The sequence below is a fragment of the Amphiura filiformis genome, chromosome 3, assembly GCF_039555335.1.
Source record: "Amphiura filiformis chromosome 3, Afil_fr2py, whole genome shotgun sequence".
Taxonomy (NCBI): Eukaryota; Metazoa; Echinodermata; class Ophiuroidea; order Amphilepidida; family Amphiuridae; genus Amphiura; species Amphiura filiformis.
In genome coordinates this window covers 53422956-53446374 of record NC_092630.1, presented here as the reverse complement: position 1 = coordinate 53446374, position 23419 = coordinate 53422956, and the positions used below count along the sequence as shown (strand labels likewise).

The 23419-nt window shown below is 36.8% G+C and overlaps 1 protein-coding gene across 1 annotated transcript; it reads left to right on the top strand.

Moving 5' to 3' along the window:
• The first annotated feature begins 1410 nt into the window (after positions 1-1410).
• On the top strand, positions 1411-22921 carry LOC140148722 (dihydrolipoyllysine-residue acetyltransferase component of pyruvate dehydrogenase complex, mitochondrial-like). Its single transcript, XM_072170766.1, has 13 exons — positions 1411-1617; positions 8299-8375; positions 14054-14136; positions 14769-14909; positions 15091-15195; positions 15672-15839; positions 17520-17678; positions 18545-18630; positions 18975-19115; positions 19824-19905; positions 20031-20111; positions 21796-21935; positions 22753-22921. Exons 1-13 carry the CDS (start codon positions 1493-1495, stop codon positions 22880-22882), a joined length of 1518 nt encoding a protein of 505 aa, XP_072026867.1. The 5' UTR covers positions 1411-1492; the 3' UTR covers positions 22883-22921.
• The last annotated feature ends 498 nt before the right edge of the window (positions 22922-23419 follow it).

Sequence of the window (23419 nt, the reverse complement as noted above, 5' to 3'; positions counted from 1 at the left end):
AATCATAATTCAGAAATTTTTCAAACATGCAAAGCTCCATAAGAATTTGGAAGGTATATTAGCAATTATAGCCCTGATTGTATATAGCATTTAGTTATAGTGCTAGATTAGAGGGATAATCCAGGATATCCCATCCTTACACCTGAAATGATAAAATTAGTATTAATAAGTAATATGAATTTCATTTGAACAAAACCAAATATGTGTACATCCATATCAAAATGAGAGCGAGTTGACGCAGCGGTAGTTCCCTCGCCTTGCACCACTAAAAGCACTATTTCAGCTATCATTCTTTTTTGTGATACAAATCAATTGAAATTTGAGCACAAAATAGCATCTCCTGCAAAATGTGCTAAAATTGATATATAACTTTCCTGCATAATTAAACATGATTTAAATCATATATGCTGTATCTGTGTCAAATCTTCCTTGACCCCCTTTTGCCACATCAAAAATGTTTTGACCCCCTAGTTTTTGGAAGGTCGAAACTTGACCCCCCTGGAATTTTCCACCCCAAGTATTTTTGAAAGTTATTTATTACCCCTATTTGGTGTCAAAAAATTAAATCGAAAATTCGCTCTTTGAACCTCACCCATTTTAGCCTAAGGGACACTTCAGTAGGCCTATTTACACCATGAGGGGGGAGTGGGAGTTATGACAAAAAAAACGTTGCATATGCCTACCCCTACCCTTTTCAGATTCTTGTTTTCCCCCTTTTCATCATTTAAAAAGACCGTACATGATTCAAGCAAAGAATTAAGAATCCCCCCGCTAGACCCGAAAATGTTTGGATCCCCCTTTAAACTCCACTCACTCCTTGTGTAAGGTATTTAACAACCCCTAAGGTAAGGGACCATTCACAAACACTTCTTGGGGGGGGCTGATGCAAAAACATTTCATTGCAAAAAAAATTCAGCCCCCCCCCCTCCCGGAATTTCTGATCTCAAAAATTTCAGGCCCACCCCAGGTTTTTGACATGAAAATTATGGGTCAACCCCATAGAAAAGCATATAAACTCAATTGGTCATTTTTTTCAGGGTTAAAATTTTTAAGCCCCCCTTTTTTTTTTTTTTTTTTACACGGGCCCCTTTGTTGAACGGTCCCTAAACTTATTACTATTAAACGCTTTTCTATTCCTTTTGATGTGGAATTCATCCCGAATTCATCCCAGGGTTGAACTTGGTACACATCGTGCAACCTTAACCCAGGACAGGCTCAGTTATTATAACTCTGTTGTAACGGTGATAGCAAACTCGCTCTTTGAACCTCACCGATTACCATGCTCTAGTATTTAGCCTAAGTATTTCTTAATCTGCCTTTGCAGCATGTGTTTGCAATACGTAATATCATGCGTATGCTGTATTGAAAAATAAGTTTATTTAGTTTGAGTGCCTGTGAATGTCAAAGTTCACCGGGTCAATCAAGGTTCGTCGCAATCGTGGGTCCTCGATTACGGATTTGTCCTGTCAGTTTCAACATTTTGTGTGCAGAAATGCAGCGTTCTTCGTCACTTGTAAGATCGTGTCTTCGAGCTAAGACATTGACAAGGACTTTCCAAATCCGTCCCGGGAGAGTAGCTATTTCCAGATGTATTCATTCGACCAGACAAGGTGTAAGGTAGGTTCAAGTTCATGAAGTTCAGACACACGTAACTGAACTCGTAATCGTAAGCTTACCTCAATATAGGTATGCCAGGCAAACCTTAGTTTAGGTATGAGAGGGAAACGTCAGTTAACACATTTGCTACTGCTAGTCAGCCAAAATGGCCTAAACCGGCAATACAAATTTACATTGAAATTTAAAAGAACCGCTTGCTCAAAGGTCAAGGAAACCTACATAAATATAAATATTAGTTCGCAAGGCAAACTTAATTTTAAAAAACGGGCAAAACAGACGTGTCATTTATCGGTTTGACATTTTCGTTATTGATGCTGCCCTATTTTAAGTTTGCACTAGTTCACCACGTAAACTTGTATGGCTCAAAATTCGGACCGCTCGCCATTAAGTTTACTGCTTTCTAGACTGTGTTTTAAAATTTGTTGACGTTTTAACGATCCCCGATTCCCGGTCGATTATTTTAGCTGTGTCACGTCACATGCATGACGCTGGTGGGTACCAACCAAACTTCAGAAAAAAAAAACCTCTATCTATCGCCGATAACGATGTGATATGTGACTTACATAGGATTACACAGGGATATTTCTTGCCAAAATTTGACCATTTCTAGGCAAGTTGGCCCTACTTTGTCTGCGTTATGTGAAAGGACAGTCTTAAGTAAGTATAAGTGCAACGCTTTTGATGTTTTGATGTTTCGGGAGACTTGGAGGGATCATAATCAAAAAATGATGGAGCCTATTCTTGACTGTGTAATATTCCTTCACCACATTGCCGTACGGTAACAGTCTTATACGATGGACAGATAGTATCAGTTTGTGAATGAGAACATCGTATAAGTTCCTTGTACTAGTTTGCACAGAAGAGGCATCTCAGTTTTAGTGCGTCGATTGTCAGTAAATTGCACATATACTCACTCTATTGAGGGGGTACTACACCCCTGGCCAATTTTGTGCATATTTTTGCATTTTTCTCAAAAATTATAACGCATTGGTGACAAGTAAGATATTTATATTATAGGGGCAAGGACTACAACTACTGCACTGAAAATTCTGCAACTCAAGTCAAGGCAAGTAGTTATTGATTTATTGATCAAATACTGGTTTTCCCTCATTTTTGACTGTAACTCCACAACTGCTGTCTGTGCTGAAATAAATTTACCAGTGCAGTAGTTGTAGTCCTTGCCCTATAATATACATATCTTACTTGTCATCAATGCGCTTATAATTTTTGAGAAAAATGCAAAAATAGGCACAAAATTGGGCAGGGTGTAAATACCCCTTAAATTGTTCATCAAACTAATCCTGCGTTCCTTATGAAAACATGAAAAGAACCATATGCTGCATTGTATGTACAATCTAAGGCTGGCATTTTTAGGCGGGCTAGCCGGTACCGCCGAGATTACATTACCCGGTAGGAAATGCCTCCCGGTACTCAAATTCAAAAAAAAAAAATTTTAAGTTTTTTATTTTTTCGGTTTTGTAGTGTCCCTGGACCTAGACCTAAATGCTAGGATCATTCATGGTTGACCTAAAAAAGAATTTGAATGCATTTTGAAATCATTAATAGAGTATGACATGAATACAAAGTATCAATTTTCATATTAACAAGAGCGGTAACCGCACCATAGCTGAACCATGCCCGATCGGAGCAACTCTAAATTTGACCTCACCTTTGACCTCAGATGTCGCGGATTGTTTTTCCCCAGTTACAGCCCCATCGGAGGAACATTAAATTTGACCTGACCTTTGACCTCACATGACCTTGGCGGTTTCATACTACCCAAGTATCAGGGATCATTTTCTCTAAGTTAGAGCCTAATCGGAGCAACTTTAAATATGACCTGACCTTTGACTTCAGATGACCTTTGCCGTTTCATACTCCCCAAGTGCTGGGGATTGTTTTCCCAGAGTTACAACCCCATCGGAGCAGCTTTAACATTTGACCTTGGATGAACTCAGATGCTGTTTCATGATCCCCTTATGATCAAGGATTATTTGTACCAAGTTTTAGCTCAATCGGACATATTTCAAAATGTTGGTAGAAACTATATAGCATTTACCTTGAAGCCTTATAGTGTGTATGTATTGATTTTCATAAATGCATCATGGGAAGGAATAACATTTGACCACCAAACCCCCACCGCACAAGTATTCACCATTATTGCGCATTATTATGTTTTGATGGATCCAAGTTGTGATAATATTGGATCCAACACATAATAATGATAAAATTGATGCTTTACGCCAATATTTATTGTTCTCGCTATGAGTTTTAAAATATTGGACTCGACTACGCCTCTGCCCAATATTTTAAAACTCATAGCTCGACTCAATAAATATGGGCTCAACCGATCCAATTTTATATCAATCAGAGGCAACTATATAGCATCCAAACCCCCACCGCACAAGTATTCACCATTATTGCGCAATCAGAGGCAACTATTATTTATAGCATTTATCACATACCCTTAGTGTGTATTTTCATAAATGCGTCATGGGACTCCGTAATTTCCTGTGATCTAAATACTAACCACAAAATGGGCTATAGTGGGCGATCTTAGACACGTCCCGTTTGGTCCATACTGTGGTTAAGATACTGTTTTAATAATACTTTGGGAATTTTCACAATATTTACTTCACTTTCTTGGAAACAATATGCTTGTTATCAAAATAGCAGACAAGCTGCCTCCCGGCACAGGCAGTAATTGTTATATCTAAAAGAAAGTTGGCAAACCCGTGATAGAAGCCCAATTGGGCTTACTTCTGATGATTTTAAGACAAAATGGACCACAACTTTAAAACTATTATGAGTAGAACCCCCTGTGTTTTTGTATTATATTCTTTACTTCTTTCTCTTTCATTTTACACCACTTGGGGGTTCATACCTTTGTGGGATTTAAAGATATGTCCATTTCAGACCAAATGGTTGGTAAGTAAGTAAGTAAGTAACATAGACTAATATAGGCTGAGACCATTTCATGGTTCAGCAAAATTTTTTTTTTGCAATTTGAATTACCAGTTACCCGCCCAAAAAATCTTGGTACCCGGGTACAAAATCACCCGAAAATGCCAGGCCTAGTACAATCACCAAAAAAGATGAAAAACACATCTAAAAAAATTCGGTATGCAACTCTACGGCACTAAAATCGAAGACACATTATTTATGTGTCAAACTCCAATTACACAGGGCGGATTACTCCAAAGGCTTGATTGATAGACTAGTGCACATCATTTATTAGTTGATTGCGTACGGCCATGGGTGGCCGTACACAATTTTCATTTCTTTCGCTGCGACTGGGAAAACAGCCTAAACAGAGTGACGTCATCACTTTGCCACAAAGCTAACACATGATCATGTCATGTGATATTTTGTATTTACGGCATTAAAAGTTGAAGTTGCATTGGAATTGTGTGCTCTGGAAAACTAATTTTTTTCTGGATTCATAATGGAGTATTAATTACAATTTCAAACATGAACGTTTAGGTAAGAAGTACAACAACCCGTGTAATTAAAGTCATAATGTACGATCTTATAATATGAATTTGGTTAATTTTTTTCAAACCTGATTTTTTGGCATATTTGTAATGTTTACACATGTCACAAACTTGCACCTAAATGGAATCAGCCAAATTTGTTGTGTTTGTAGGTAAACAGCGCAAAGTTCGACATAAAGTCATAATTCAAGAAATTATGACTTTATGTCCGCCCAATAGAACTGCGTGTTAAACGGCCAAAATAACAAGCAGTGTTTCTTTCATCGCTACCTCGTTATTTCAGCTCAAAATGGACAGAAACCATTCCCCGATCATTATTACTAGTATTATTTCAGCATTTTGAGTATATAATGACAAATTTAAAATTTGTCATTATAAAAGGAAATCGTACATTAAGCCTTTAATATTATGACAAACATGCAGATATTTAAGCTACTGGAGCCTTGCATGCTTTCCTACAAGCTCTAATTGAAATTACGTTGCGCTAGCTTTCTGCATACAGATCAGCCCATACCGTACTAGCAGAGCTAAGTATGGTATGGGTTCCTCGTACTACATAAATATGTTGTCTATAGATCTTTTTGAAAAGATTAACTTTTTCTCAGACGTCACCAATCAATCAATATTGGGGTCCAGCATTCGAGTCATCAGCACCCAAACGCAAATACCACACACGGGCGTGCGCGATCAACTTTGCGCTACGCTAGGCGCCCCGCGCTGAATTGCCAGCTCGCAGTACGCTGCTTTTATTCGCCACGGTGTAAAAGTAAACAAAATGTGAAACAAAACAAACATTAATTTTCAAATAGCATGACGGGTTTTCCGTATCTTTTTGTATTTTGTGGTATCAAAACAATCTGAAACAAAGGTAACCAGTATGTATCAGTTCCCTTTAAAACATTTATTTTATGGAAGCTAAAGTGAAAGATAACAGAACAGAGGAGAAAATACTCAGTATTTGGTGTTTTCACACTGGGCATGTTGGAAACGCACATGTTGTTTGTTTACATCTGAGACCCCAATATCGATTAGGTGACGTCATCAGAATAAGGTCTATACTTCACTTGACCCAAGCACATGGAATTTCAGAGGGATTTTGATAGCAGTTCCATTAAAAAAAGCTGCTATCGTCATGAGACTAAGATCTAGAAACACCCCGAGATGCTTTTTGGGGAATTTTGCTAGCTGAATCTTTTTTATGAAAGTCAATCTTTGACTAGATGTAACTTTGTTACGGAAAGTGCTATGACAAAAAGGTTTTCAGTGTTGGCTTTCTTTACTCAAGGGTTTTAATTGGATATAAAATGATGCAGTTTGATGGCAAATTTGAATTCACCTGGCATATGATAGGCCTACCTACTTAGTTAACACATTTGCTAGTCAGCGAAATTTGCCTAGACCGGGGACCAAACACAATACATATTTACATAGAAATTTCAATTTTTTTCAAGAACAGGTCAGTCAAGGAAACCTACATAAATATGTTTTCTATACTTCACTTGACCCATGATTTTTTATGGTGATGAGATACTCACACATGGAATTTTAGAGGGATTTTGATAGCAGTTCCATTAGAAACACCCCCGTAATGCTGTTTTGGGGAATTTTGCTAGCAGAATCTTTTTGATGAAAGTCGATCTTTGAAAAGATGTAACTTTGCCACGGAAAGTGCTATGACAAAAAGGTTTTCAGTTTTAGTTTTGGCTTTCTTTTTGGCTTACTTTCTTTTTGCTGAACCATGAAATGGTCTCAGCCTATAGTAGTCTATGTTCCTTCCTTACTTCCTTCCTTACTCAGGAACCTTTTGGTCTGAAATGGACATATCTCTAAATGTCACGAAGGTATGACCCCATGAGTGGTGTCATATGAAAGAGGAAAACATAAAGAATATAATACATATATTTCCAAACGTCAGAGGTCATCCAGGGGTCACAGGGGTCAAAAAGGTCATTTTAACCTAACATGCTCTCGATTGAGCTTAAATTTAAATGCAATGATCCTTATGACATTGTAAACATGTTTAAAACATTTTAAAATTTATTTAAGGTCATAAAGGGGTCAAAGGTCAAGTTTTAAAAATGTTGCAATTGAGCTGAAATTTAAATGCAATGATCCTTATGACATTCTAAACATTTAAAAAATATTTTAAAATTCATTTAAGGTCATAAAGGGGTCAAAGGTCAAGTTTTTCAAAATGCTCCAATTGAGCTGAAATTTATATGCGATGATCCTTATGACATTCTAAACATTTAAAAAACATTTTAAGATTCATTTAGGGTCATTAAAGGGTCATAAAGGGGTCAAAGGTCAAGTTTTTTCAAAATGCTCCGATTGAGCTGAAATTTAAACGCAATGATCCTTATGACATTCTAAACATGTTGAAAATATTTTAAAATTCATTGAAGGTCATTAAGGGGCAATAAAGGGGTCAAAGGTCAAGTTTTCAAAATGCTTCAATTGAGCTGAAATTTAATTGCAATGATCCTGTATGACATTCTTAACATGTTTTAAGTATTTTAAAATTCATTTAAGGTCATTAAGGGGGTCATACAGAGCAGTTGCTCTAGTTTATTTTATATTCTTTAATTTTCCTCTTTCATTAACACCACTCGGCCGGTCATACATTCATAGCATTTCGAGATTATGTCCATTACTCCGGGTGACAGAGGTATAGGCCTACCACAATATACTGCCGAAGCCACATGGTTCAGCTATGGTGCGGTTATCGCTCTAGTTGGCTTACTCAAGGGCTTTAATTTGATATATAAAATGATGCAGTTTGATGGCAAATTTAAATTCACCTGGCATACCTACGTCAATACCTGACTGCACTGCAGTAATCACTTGGTTCTTCGCTGGATGAACTGGAACCAGGTTAAAATGCTTCATGCTTGATAATTGTTTTTCTAATATATAACTTAATGCATACATACATGTAATGTTGTGATTGCCGGAGTGTTCCTATAATTGAACTGTTAAACACATGTCAAATTTTATAACTCCTGAAGAGCCAAATGGTGCTTGAAAATGTCGGCTTATTTCCAGCACTAGTAAGTTACGTTGGACAACTCACTTCATTGCTTGATAACACTAGATTTCCATCATGAGATCGGCGTAAAGAAGAGATAACTTTCTAACGTTTTCTTTCTTTTATTTTCTCTTTTGTAAACTCTTCTTTTGTGTGTAGGTATAGTGCTGGATTTACAAGAACCCATACCCAACCGTTACTATTACAGTCACAATGCAGATACTTGTGTTCAGCAGGTATGGAGTTTGATTGTTTTATTCAAGGTGGTACTACACCCTTGATAAATTTGTGACTATTTTTGCATTTTTCTCAAAAATAATAACACACTGGTAACAAAAGTTATGTATATTATAGGGGCAAGGAATCCAGTTACTACACTGGAATTTCAGTGCCTCAAGACAAGCGGTACGTTATTTATGATAAGAAAAGAGGTACCGCTAGAATAATGTACCTCATTTCTTAACAAATATAATGAAACATTTGTCTTGAATCACTGAAATTTCAGTCAAGTAATTGGATTCCTTGCCCCTATAATATACATAACTTTTATTACCAGTGTGTAACTTTTATTACCAGTGTGTAGTTATTTTTTGAGAAAATGCAAAATGAGTCACTAAATTTATCAGGGGGTGTAGTACCACCTTAAGTTAATTCACAAAGTATACTGTTTCTGAAAACTTCATAGAGTACTGTAATGAATTTAAAAGACAACACTCTGATGGCCAGGGCTGGATTAAATTTTATCCAGGCCCTGGGCCAGTTTTGATTCTTGTAATGAGGATTTTGCCGCAATTATTTCTCACAAATTATGTGATGTGTAGACGTTAAAAATTTGGAAGTCTACTCAACTGGGAGTTACACAAATCTTTTTACAAGACTCTCCATTTATTGTAAAGGACAATCTCAGTGTTTGGTCCACATATTGGATTACAAGCTGTTTACAGGTATTGAAAGCGACTGCTATCTGTGCAGTACCGCGTGCGGTACTGCACACTTCCGCTCACAGTCCCGCATGCGGAACTGCACCTTCCGTCACGCACTTCCGCATGCGGGACTGCACATCCCGACGTGCATTCCCGCCTGCGGTGATGCAGGTCGGGATGTGCAGTACCGCATCGGTGATGCAAATCGGGATGTGCAGTCCCGCATGGGGAACTGCAATATTTTTGGGGATGTGCAATATTTTTGGTGTTTATCCGCATGGGGATGTGCAATATTTTGGTGCATTTCCGTTAGGGGATGTGCAATATTTTGGTGTTTATCCGCATGGGGATGTGCAATATTTTGGTGCATTTCCGTTAGGGTAGGCCTATGTGCAATATTTTTGGATTTTTTCCGCATGGGGAACTGCAATATTTTTGGTGCATTTCCGTTAGGGATGTGCAATATTTTGGTGCATTTCCGTTAGGGTATGTGCAATATTTTTGGGTTTTTTCCGCATGGGGAACTGCAATATTTTTGGTGCATTTCCGTTAGGGGATGTGCAATATTTTTGGTGTTTATCCGCATGGGGATGTGCAATATTTTTGGTGTTTTTCCGCATGGGGTACTGCAACATTTTTGGTGTAGTTCCGCATAATGAACGGTTTTTGTTAGAATGTCCGCGTGCGGAAATGCAATTATATTTCGTGCAGCCCTGCATGTGGGGTGAACATGTTTTTTCGCATGTCCTCAGGAGCGCATCCGGGGAGGGAATGCCAGACGAGTTGTATGCCCTACAGCTACAGTTCAGCGTGTCTTGGCGCGGCGAAAAAGGTTTTTGTTGTTGTAGTTGTTGTTGTTTGTTTTTGGTTTTATTTGTTTTGTTTTTTATTTGTAGGCCCTCTACGGCGTAGAAAATATTATCACATGCATATATAAATTTGTTTAATATTACTATCGTTTTACTTTGACTATTAGCCTATTGTGAGTTTTGCTTCATTTGCTGTAATTAAAAGAAAGTGTTATAAACTTTAAAGTCTATAGTATTTTATTATATTACGTCGCTTAATGATAAGTGGCTATTGTGATGAATCTATTTAGTGACCATTGTAATAAACTTGACATTGTGTGCATTTTATTCATGTTAGAAGCTGCCCAACCTTGTCAATCAAATACTTCATCTATTGTGTCCAATACTTAATCTGATAAGTGATCGATGTATATCGATAAAAATAGGATCAAGATCATGGAATTTTAGACAATCAATGATCGTCGCATGTATCCGCATATTCGCATGTAGATATGAATATTAATTCAATATTAGGCCTAGGCCCACTATCGCTTTTACTTTCCGTTTCATTATTTGTATTTAAAAGAGAGTCTTGAAAAGTCTTGTCCGAAAGGTCGGCATAGTATAGAAATCTAGCTAATAGTCATTGTATGAAATTAATTTTATTAAAATCAATTTCACACGCCTCTTTAATGATGATTATATTCAACTTGACGTTGTGACCACTTTCTATTAAAGTTCCAACGGGGAATTTCTCAAGTGGATCGATTATCAATTTACGGAGGATAATAATTTAATTTAGCATGATGAAATGTATATACTATTATATAATCACCTAATAATTGTATTTAGCATGATGAAATGTATATATTTACCAGGTATTAAAAGCGGCTGTTACCGCATGTATGAACTGCACCAAATATTTTGTAGTTCCGCATGCGGGCATGCGAAAAATAAATTTTCACTAGTATAACCAATGCGTAATTGTACCAAATATTCCGCGTGCCTCCATATTGTCTTGATTATAATAATATGACCGCTCAGATATTGTATACATTTTATGCACACACAAAAAAAAAAATTAAAAGGTTTTTTTTAATCTTAAAAATTCTTCAGGTAGACCAGACAGACCTCCGGGGGCAGGGGGCACTCCCACTTTGGAGGTGACGCGTATGTAGGGCTGTTAAGACCCCTTTTTCAGTGTCGCTGTCACCCAAAGACCCCATATTTTTTACTTAACACATGCTCTGTCACCCGAAGACCCCTATTTTTCCATTTGATCTGTCATCCAAAGACCCTTACAAGTTCAATTTGAACAGCAACTTTCATTTATCACTGATTTTGTTACTTATTTTGAAAAAACAAAACAATGAAATTTGAAGCCATTTAGACCCGGCATTTAGAACTAGAAATTCGATTTTCGAGGTTTTTAAGGCGCTGTTTTGGCTCTCACCCAAAGATTCCATTTTATAAAAAGGTCATGTTCTCACCCAAAGACCCCATATTTTTTACATTTTGCTCTCACCGAATGCCAAAAATCATGCTCTCACCCAATGACCCCATATTTTTTACATTTTGCTCTCACCGGATGCCCCTTAGTGCGAAAGGTTACGGTTCGCTATCTCTAAGGTTCGCTATCACTAAGGTTCGTTATCACTAATTACGAAAAAGGTTCGCTATACCTAAGGTTCGATATCACTAATTTTGAAAAAGGTTCGGTATTTCTAAGGTTCGATATCACTAATTTTAAATAAGGTTCGCTATCTCTAATTTTAAATAAGGTCCGTTATCACTAATTTATTGAAGGTTCACTATCTCTAAGGTTCGCTATCACTAATTTAAAATAAGGTCCGCTATCTCTAATTTTAACAATCCCGGTATCCCTAAGGTTCGCTATCTCTAATTTTAAATAAGGTCCGCTATCTCTAAGGTTCGCTATCTCTAAGGTTCAGCTATCTCTAAGGTTCGCTATCTCTAAGGTTCGCTATCACTAATTTCAAATAAGGTTCGCTATCTCTAATTTTAAATAAGGTCCGCTATCTCTAATTTCAAATAAGGTTCGCTATCTCTAATTTCAAACAAGGTTCGCTATAGCGGTCCTTATTTAAAATTAGAGATAGCGGACCTTATTTGAAATTAGAGATAGCGGACCTTATTTAAAATTAGAGATAGCTTAACCTTATTTGAAATTAGTGATAACAACCTTAGGTATAGCGGACCTTTATTGGAATTAGTGATAACGAACCTTAGAGATAGCATAACCTTCAATAAATTAGTGATAGCGGACCTTATTCAAAATTAGTGATAGCGAACCTTATTTTAAATTAGTGATAGCTAACCTTATTTATAATTAGTGATATCGAACCTTAGAACTAGCGAACCTTATTCTAAATTAGTGATATCGAACCTTAGAAGTAGCGGACCTTTTTTTAGGTATAGCGAACCCCTTTCTCTATTAGAGATAGCGCGATTCTGATCTCCATAGACTTTACACGTTAGTGATAGCGAACCTTAGAGATAGCGAACCTTAGAGATAGCGGACCTTAGAGATAGCGGGATGTCACCGTGCGAAAGTGTCAGCCCTACACCTATATCCATTTCATATTGAAGTGCCCCCACCCCCCGGGACATACCTGTGTGCCCAATACTGACTTGGTCATGCTGTGATAAACATTAAAAGTTGTTTTCTGATCTTGTTGCTGCTATTGATGCGCATGCATCGTTTGAGATCAGTGTGAATTGATGATTGATCCACTTGAGGAATGTCCGCTGGGTTCTTATAATAGAACAATATCAAGTAGATTTATAATACTAATAATAGTCACTAATCATCATAAGAGGCGTGTGAAAATGATTTTAATATAAAATTGTGTACATATTTTAGGCCTGACTCTGCCGACCTTTATTTTTTAATTACAACAATGAAACTATATGCAGAAATTTGGAACAAGACTTTCTTCTTTAAAAATTTCAATAAATAAAACATGTACAACATACTGTAGGCCTCACGATCCGAACTGTGCATCTCGCTTGCATTCCCTCATCATGCGGACATGCGAAAAAAACATGTACATCCCGCATGCGGACATGCACCAAATATATTACATTTACGCACGCGGACATTCACATTAAATGCATGCGGAACTACACCAAATATTTGACAGTTCCGCACGCGGGCATGCGAAAATACCGCATTCGAACTGCACCAAATATTTTGCAGTTCCGCATGCGGACATGCAACAAAATAGGTATGACAAAAATTTAGTAGGCCTACATTCGTGGTGAAAAAGTACGTCAGGCTCTTAGGTGTTTTTACTTTTTTTTAGTAATTAGTTTTAGACAATCAATGATCGTCGCATGTAATTAATGTCGCATTTTTGTATTTAAAAGAGAGTCTTGGAAAGTCGTGTCCGAAAGGTCGGCATAGTATAGAAACCTAGCTAATAGTTATTGTATAAAATTAATTTTATTAAAATCAATTTCACACGCCTCTTTAATGATGACTATTATATATTCAACTTGACATTGTGACCACTTTCTATTAAAGTTCCAACGGAGAATTTCTCAAGTGGATCGATTATCAATCAATTTACGGAGGATAGTAATTTAATATAATTTAAATATTGCACATCCCCATGCGGAAAAACACCAAAAATATTGCAAATCTCTAGCGGAAATGCACCAAAATATTGCAGTTCCCCACGCGAAATACGCCAAAAATATTGCACATCCCCATGCGGAAAAACACCAAAAATATTGCACATCTCTGGCGGAAATACACCAAAATATTGCACATCCCCATGCGGAAAAACACCAAAAATGTTGTAGTTCCCCTAACGGAAAAGCACCAAAAATATTGCACATCCCCTAACGGAAATGCACCAAAATATTGCAGTTCCCACGCGAAATACACCGAAAATATTGCACATCCCCATGCGGAAAAAAACACCAAAAATATTGCAAATCCCTAGCGGAAATGCACCAAAATGTTACAGTCCCATGCGGTACTGCACATGCGGGAATGCAGGTCGGGATGTGCAGTTCAAGCATGCGGACTGTAAACGGAAGTGTGCAGTACCGCACGCGGTACTGCACAATTCCGCGTCCCAAAAAATAGTTCATGTGTCCTTAAGGACCAATCTTTTCTTTTACAAACAAACTAACAAACATAAGTATATTTACTTCATTTCTATACATTATTAGATCATCCGGCCCACTTCAAGATCACACTTCCAGCTCTTTCTCCAACTATGGAAATGGGAACAGTTATCAAGTGGGAAAAACAGGTGAGTTTGTTTTCTAGTTGGAATTGCACTTGCCAAAAGTGACATAGCCGTGACAGCGCAAGTGAAACTTAAGGGTAAATAAAGTGCTCAAGTAATACTGCCAATGTAAAGCCCACCTTAAACTCCAGGTAAATGATGTAAAATAAAGGTGCATACCTGTATTTTGTAGGCCGGAGTGCCCATCTCTCTTTCGAAGTGACTTGGAGCCAGACTCTTCTTGTGATAATGTTGTTGTGGGCACTCCTGCTGCACAACAAGTCTGTTTTACCTTCCCAGCACTATATTATGCCTGTAGTAATTTATACACTTGGGTGGAGAGAGATAATAGAAGTTAAGAGCCTTGTCTAAGAGTACAACATGATGGCACTGCCGGGGTTCGAACCAGCAATCCTCCGATTAGGAGTCGGAACCCATACCGCTAGGCCACTGTACCCGTACCGCTAGGGCAGGCCACCATTGTATTTAGACTCACCTAGTTTCCCTAGAAAAGCTTAGTACACCCGATTTGGTGATTTAGTATTAAAAAAAACACAGCATACTGCTTTGTTGTTTTCCTCATCTATTAGATGCAAAATTTTACAGGTTTGATCTACATCTTCTATATATGCATTTAATTATTTTCATGATAACAGGTTGGAGATAGATTGCATGAAGGGGATCTGTTGTGTGAGATAGAAACCGACAAAGCCACAATGGGATTTGAAACCCCAGAAGAAGGATACTTAGCCCAGGTGTTTGTTGCAGAGGGTACCAAGGATGTTCCTGTTGGCAGGGTAAGTCACATGTCGATAACAATAACTATCTATACAAAATCGGGCTGTAAGAAATGATGTACCATATCACATTAATCACATATATATAATGCAGAAGTTATCAGGATCTCATACTAGTATTTTGTGCACGTATACACCACATGAATACAAATAAATTTTTTTTACATTTTGTTTATTCCAGCTTCTGTGTATCATAGCTGAGGAAGAAGAGGGTGTTGCAGCTTTCAAAGACTATGTAGACTCTGGTGAAGTACTAAAAGACGAACCAGATCCAGAACCACCCAAGGTAGAGTGGGGGTCAATACCGCTATTTAATTGTATATTAGGAAGATGTAAACTTGCCACTCAAAGACAAATAACACAGCGTCTACAATCTTTGGAAATAATTAGATTTCTTATATGCTGCATTCAAACCAAATCAGCACCACATGACCTGTTTTTACAAAGGATTTAAATATGATGTGATGTGACCATTGATTTTTGACACTTTTACCTCTGTATGACCTTTTGTGACCTCTAGTGGTCGCTAGGGGGCAAATCAAAAATTCCTCCACATTTGGAAATAAACGTTGAACCATGTACTTCATGTGTGGAAACTCTTATGCTTGTATCAGAAAGTGCACAATTGTACCAAATTTGGAGCTTCGCAGCTTAACTAAATATGATTGTGATTAAAATACTATATACAGTTGTGTAGAGCTTGAAGTAAGAATAACTTGGAATTGTGTAACAACAGAGAATGTTGTTTTGTTTTGATTTCAGCCAGCAACACCTACCCCACCACCCCCACCTCCACCAGCAGCTGTACCTCCTCCACCCCCTCCTACTCCTACACCAGCAGCAGCAGCTCCTTCAGTGCCAGCAGGAGAGAGGGTAATTGCTAGTCCACTAGCTAAGAAGCTTGCTAGTGAAAAAGGAATTGATATAGAGGTATGAGCATGTTCTTCTTCTAGTAACATCAAATAGACCCATTATGTTTGCACTTAAAAAAGATCCACAAATAACTGCACTGCATGTGACATGATCAAGGGGAATGAGTCACATGTCGGCCCAGGTCGAAAATGAGTTTTACACATGTTTCTAAAGAGGACATTTGGAGCTCTCAGAAACTGAAAACCCCATGTTGATACGACTTTTCTTTGTGAAGTTACGTCAATTTATCAATCGCTGAAAACAATATAAAACAAAAGAATTTTAACACTTTCTTTGCCAATATCTCAAAATCAATATTAGCAACATCCGACTCATTTCCCTTGATCGTGTCACACATGATATGATAGGTACACAGCACAAAGTGGCATTGCAGCAAAGTACTAACATGCTTTAAGCTGAATTTATACTTTATAATTATAAAGTTTATATACTATATATATTCTCACACATGCTCACTGTTTATTTTCATTTTTAGAGCGTCAAGCCGATTAATCGATACAAATCACTGATGCAAACACAACATCGCTTTTGCAAGTTGAAGAAATCTCAACTTCCCAGCGATATCGCTTGACACATGAATGCATCAACCAATCATTTTCAACCAACTGGATCTGTTTTGTTGCTAATTAATTTACCTTTCTCAATTATTAACTCTTGGTACTGAATGAATTCAAAGCAATAATTATTGACAGCAATGGATGTTCTAAAATTGTATTTTGTGGCATTTAGAATATTTTAATTGCCGTCTGCAATTGTTATCGCCTTCTAAGTATAAATGCAAAAGCGATGAGCGATGCATTGCAAAATTTGGTGATTGTCCATCGCTTTCCAAAAACGGTGCATCGCAATTACTCGACGATCTAGTATAAATTCAGCTTTATGCTGATATACAATATGATGAATATTCAGTGGTTGACCAAGTATAAACTTAAGTCTATGCATTTACTACTTTATGGTCAGTGTGTCACATTAAATCTAAATACTATAATAAGTGTATGTTTACCTGGTGCACAATAACATTGACATACACTCCTCAAAAGAATTAAAGGATCAGTTGAATATAATCAGCATTTTTGAAAACAGTGGATATGATGATAATATTATTGATAATTGTGCTTAATCTTTCATTACATCACTTGTTCCCTAAGCTGCAGACAAAATTCACTCATTAAAAATATCCGCCATCACTCGCATCATGAGGGGGAAGGAGGAAAATGGAGGCCAAAATTTCGATTTTGAAGCCATTTTCAAACGTCACCAAGGTCAAGTCACATATTTAGGGTGGGTTTGTGTATGTGACGTGTTTGTGGGTCTATACGTCACATTAGTAGGTATAAGATGCCCTCAATGTAACCCCCGGGGTGGGCCCCCTCTTCATTTCTCTGAGGGTAGGGGTCTTAATCGTGATCATTAAATGGTACAGGACGACATGGAATTCTTTAAAATAAAGTTGTGTAGTAGAGAGGACAAGCAATTGTAACTGAAAACAGTGAGCTGAAATCCTTTTTTATGACACTATATTTTTCATTCATTTACTAGTACATAAGTATAAACAGAGAGGACAAGATTATTCGTCACAATTTTTATACATGCTTTTCCAATTAATCTCTGTAACAAAATGTTATTAGTGATTGATGCAAATCTTGTTTCACACACCGATTATATTTTATTACCCAGGATGTGATAGGAAGTGGACCAGGAGGCAGGGTTACTAAAGCAGACATTGAATCTTACAAACCAACACAGGCACCAGCGCCATCAGCAGTCAGCCGAGTACCCAGGGATGCTCAACCGATGGAATACTTCACAGATATCCCAACCACAGGCATTAGACAGGTAAAAATATGAAAGAACACTTGGGGTAATTATGTAAATATGGTGTCATTTGAGTTTGACCAATAACAAGATTGACCCTTTGAACCATGGGCATTACCGGCAGAATTATCAGCTTCTAAGAACTATTTTGATTGATTACAAAGATGGCTATATCATGTATTGAGCCAATCAGACTTATGGTATAATTTGCAGTAAACCTTTGACGAGAGCATATTTTAACCTCACATCGCGCATTTACTGCGTTGAAATGCACCTGTCTCTGATTGGCTGCTGAGGTGATCTGCTATTGCCAAGTGAAAATTGATGAATGAACTTTGCGCCGTACGCGTTGTTAGCTCTGACTTTGCAACATCACGGTAGTCACATGCTCGTCAAAGGTTTACTGCAAAATACATGTATTAAAAGAGTAGTCATTAGGGCTGAAGGAGATTAAGCTTATTGCTCTGTGTGCTGGCCACGATTATTTTTTCGTACATCATATTTGTAACGCATACGTGTAAAATCAGTTGATTTTTCAGAAAATCTCATTTTTTCAGTGAGTTTTGCTTTATTCCGTGTTTGATTATGAAAAACGGAAGAAAATTTACAAATATGATGTACGAAAAAAATAATCGTGTGCTGGCCATATAGGCTTCAACATAAAAATTCAAAATTTTTAGATATTTTCTCAAAATATCAAAAGCTATTTCAAGAACCACTGCACCAATACAGGTTTTGTAATTATAATGCATTTTTCATGCTCATTCCAAATATGGTTTCTGACTTACTCAGGCATTCATTGTTATTGAAATTCTACCTGATATTTGTATTAATGTTATCACATGCAACTGCAAGTAAATGTTATATACTTATACATTTCTCATCAGGTCATTGCCAGGCGATTAACAGAATCAAAGCAGGTTATACCTCATTACTATCTGACAATTGAATTTGAAGTAGACACTTTGATGAGGTAAGTTTGACAAGCATTTATTGCCTAAACAGATTTGAACTTCTCACCCAAACAAAATGAATGGATCAATGGAATCTCCTCATCCAGATGGCTTACTGGTCTAGTGATACAGCAACTGTGCTAGTTGAGTCAGGTGGGGAAGACCAGTTGGTTTGTTTACTTAATGTTCAATAATGATCTATGAATGGCCAAGGTGGAAGTAGACATCCACCAACATCTTTAGCAGGTAGTGCATAATGGATGTGAACAATATAATCAGGTTAATTATTCCATCACTTACAAAACTTCAAATGTATTCTGAAGTTGATAAACATTTTTAATGTTTGTGTTTCTATTTTATGCAGTGTAAGAAAAGAACTGAATGAAGCAGTTTCCAAACAAGGAGGCAAACTATCAGTCAATGACTTTATAATCAAGGCATCTGCTCTTGCATGTCTCAGGGTACCAGAAGTAAATTCCTCATGGCTAGGGGATAAAATAAGAGAGTAAGTAACTTGCAATTATCCATCTTTCTTATTTGTTTGTTTGTTTGTTCTTACTTTAAAAGTGTTGGGAGATGGTGAATGTGTAGCACTGATCTCCTATAGAACCCATGTGATCACATGCCTAACATTAAAATCCTAAACGCTATAGCCTCAGCAGGAATGTTGATATGAAAGATAAAGTGCAGTAATGTAAGTATGAGTGAGAAATTCCAGGAACTCTAAAAGTCACTTTGCATACCTTTGGTTACACTTGTATACCTGTACCTTTTTCTCATCATGTATAATGTAAAGAGGTACCCATATTTACACACCTCCTAATCGTCCTGTGATTTTTTGGAAAATGTGTCCAAGATTTTAGGACCTAAATACACATTTTGATAAGGCCATGTTGTATGCCGCTCCCAAGTGTTGTGTGTATTTGGTGTGGTATTTTTTCAAACTATAGTAACACCACTTGGTGTAATGTTTTCATGAATTTAGGACACACAGTTTGTATATTATACCACCATTTTTTGTATAAAATGTAAAAATCATAATCATGTTTAACATACAGAGGTCTTGATCATTTATGATTGCGAAGTTACAAGAAAAATAATGTTGTTCCTTTAATGGGTTAAAAGGTATAAACATCAATCAAAGATGTTTATGTGAAGTACCCATAGTGCTTTTACAGTCATTTTACTGATTGCGTATGTGTTCCTGTTTCAGGTATCACCATGTAGATGTGAGCATGGCAGTTAGTACAGATTATGGTCTTATTACACCCATTGTTTTTGGTGCTTGTGGCAAGGTAAGCTCCTTTAATATTAAAATTACTTTTTTCATCATTTTGTATAAAAAATCTGTAAAGGCTGTATTTGTTTTAACTACTGACTCAACCTTAATATTCTCAATGTCTTTATTTTCACTTAACAGGGTCTCTTAGAAATTAGTGAAAACACCAAAGATTTAGCAGAGAGGGCTAGAGATGCAAAACTACAACCACAGGAATTCCAGGTTTGTTATAGTTCTTTTTCTTTTACTCCTAAATTGAAAATGCTCTTACAGATTGACCAATGTAGTAATTGGATGCATTTTGATCAGATAGTAAATGCTTGCATAATAAAGTTGGCTGTTTGTTAGAGTGTAACTTAAGGGGTAGGGTTATATTGTTATGAACACGGCAGAGTGCCGAATACGCAAAATTGCTGTTCTGAGTAAACGGCGTTTGAAAATCTTGGTACCATTCCATTGGTCCTTCAGAAAATGTTGAACATTCGTGAGCACTCATTTGAAATGTATATTATAGAAGTGAATGTACACGAATTATTGGCAATACTTGCATGTTCTGAAATAATCGATATATCCCTCAAAACGCGTTTTAACAGCTATTCGGCTTTATGCTGTATCCAAAATGTCTCTACCACTGCGCAGAGAGAGGTCGAATACGCATTCAACTACGTGTAAACCATAGCACGCATTCTTGATTTGGGTTTGTGTACAAATTACTAGTTGTCCTAAGGGTATGTAGACTTAACTTGCTATATAAGTTATAAATAGTCATCCCTGTAATATTTAGCAAAAGCTCTAGGATTTTAAAGCAAAAATAACAATATTGGCCTATATTTTGCGTATGATTTCCCTGGGATTTTCCACGGGTGCTCATTCACATTATTAAACCACAGCAATATCATGTGGGGAATGTTTGTACTTATTTTGGTATCACTGGATAGAAGATACCTACAGCTATACGTTGGTATCAAATATATTAGTATAGGACATGTAATATAGAAAATTTGGGGTTTTCCGCTATACAATACTATAGATCAACATGATTTGTACAGCTAAGTATACGATTCGTCTCTCTGCAATTCATTTATCGCGCACTTAGGAGCGATTCGTCCAAATCAAAATTTCAATGACTACGGCGGTGAGTAAGATTTACCATTAATTTTTGGTGGAAATAAAAGATAACCTGAAACATAATCACAAGCATACAAAAACTCAATTTGCTCAAAATTCTCGATTCGTCACTCTGCCGAATTCATAACAATATAATTACATCTTGTTTTGGCATTGAGGGATACATTATGCCTTAGCCAAAGTTGTTTTAATTTCAAAATAGTTGTTAAATCTTGAGCAGTGTGATCTTGTTTGCTTGTTGAGAGTCTTTGAGTTGAGGTTTGTCCATATTTGTATTTGTATATTAACTTTCTGTTTTTGAAGGGTGTGGTTACCTCTGGCCTCATTGACCTTTTGGCTATCTCCTCCATAATTCATATGTTTAACCGTTATATTTTGGTATCATGTGCATTATGGAAATAAATGTATCTTTTATTAGCTTATCTTGTATCATATTTGTTACTTATGGTTCGTTTCCATAGGTTTTGTGTGAACAATTTTGTCAACTTCAATGTTATATTACTAGAATCCAAAGGTCTAGCATACTTGGTTCTAAAGTTTTGTGATGTGGATTTTCTTATTTATTTTATTGTTTTCTATTCTCTATTTTTGCCTCAAAATCTCAATTTCATATTTGCTGCCTTTGGCCTCCGTGGACCAGATCATGTCACATATCAAATGTGTGGTAGATCAATAATCACATATATACACTATGGAACCAGTGACAAGGTGTGTGCTGACAAAAACTATACCATCATTTTATAACTGAAAATCTTGACTTATTTGTTTCTCTTCATAGGGTGGTACATTTACTGTGTCCAATCTTGGCATGTTTGGCATCAAGCATTTTACAGCAATAATTAACCCACCACAAGCGTGTATCTTAGCGGTCGGTGCAGCAAAGAAAACCTTGCTACCTGATCCTGAATCAGAAGAGGGGTAAGTGATTTGATTTATGGAATTATTTGTTATTTATGGAGTTATTTGTTATTCATGGAGTCACTTGTTATTCATGGTATAACATCATAAGTTCAGGGTTCATGAAAGGTCACAGACAGTGACTTACTCATTTAGAGGTGTTTAGAATAGGTACCGTAATGGAAAAGATATATTCCAAGATTTTAGTTTTAAGATGCAAAGGTGCAAAAAGAAAATGCTATAGAGGCCGAAAAGGTGCAAAAAGAAAATGCTATAGAGGCCGTCAGCGTTTTTTAAGTGTGACTCATGACAATAGTGCTTGTATATATGATTCGTACCCACGAGCTCCTCATTCACTTGCTTGATATCATTGACCTCAATAGATTGACTGACTGCTAGTTTTGCTCTATACCTAATTCACCTGTTGTTCATGCCCTGTGAACAGAATTTAATAGTACCCACAAGATGGCCACTGTGATGTCACACTGACAGCCTCTACAAATAGAAAGCATTTCTGCTAATTTTTTCATAGTCTAACACCAATTTGAAACCAATGCCTTATAATAAAGGAATTGCAAGCTGTGAGAATTCTCTGTAGTGCATATATGCGAGTAATAAAATACTGACATCAGTGTCATCTTAGATTTAAGATGATTTTATTCATGTTTTATTATTGGTAAGAATACAGTGAATCATATATCATTCATAATATCAAATTTTATTTCTTTATCAATTTTTACTTCAATACCCTAGTTGGCCATTTTTAAGGTGCTGGCTCATCACATTTTAACATTCTCACTAATTTTTCTAAAACCTTTTTTTTTTTCAACTTTTCCAGATACAGAGAAGCAACTACCATGCATGTGACTCTAAGTTGTGATCATCGTGTGGTTGATGGAGCTGTAGGTGCACAGTGGCTTCAACAGTTCAAAGGATTCATGGAAAACCCACAAACTATGTTGCTCTAGCAAGATTACTAAGAAATTATATGTATTGAATAAAGAAATTTTATCAAGTCAGTCCCCGATCAAATACAAGCATTTATGTACATCTCTGTCAGTGGTTAGGTTTCCTTATACATTGTGTTAAATGTAGCGGTAAAACCCACAAAATATGCTGTCATATTTTAGTTCATGAAAGACCATGTTCAACTTTGTCCAACAGTGGTCACCTTTTACTAGTTTATACTGTTTCACCTTAAGTTTGGTAGTGATGTTGGTGTGTATTTTGCCAGTCGAGCATCAAAACATGCCTGCTAGCATAATCCCACAGAGTGTATACACACACACACAAGGGTGGTATGTCAGCAGTCAGCACGCTTTTTGGAGCAACCGCTTTAAAACACTGACTTTGCTACCACACTTGAGGTGAAATGAAGTGTTGTTATCAGTTCCTGTAGTATACCGTAAAGATTCGCCTAATGACACACATGGGCTCCTTTGCCTTAAGATAAATTTCATACAAATAGAGAGCCCCTTCTCTGAAAATCCCAAGAAGAATTAAGG

Coding starts and splice junctions, on each gene's coding strand:
- LOC140148722 (XM_072170766.1), top strand. CDS start 1,493: ATGCAGCGTTCTTCGTCACTTGTAAGATCGTGTCTTCGAGCTAAGACA. Junction 19,116..19,823: donor CTAGGGGATAAAATAAGAGA/GTAAGTAACTTG, acceptor TTCCTGTTTCAG/GTATCACCATGTAGATGTGA. Junction 19,906..20,030: donor TTTTTGGTGCTTGTGGCAAG/GTAAGCTCCTTT, acceptor TTCACTTAACAG/GGTCTCTTAGAAATTAGTGA.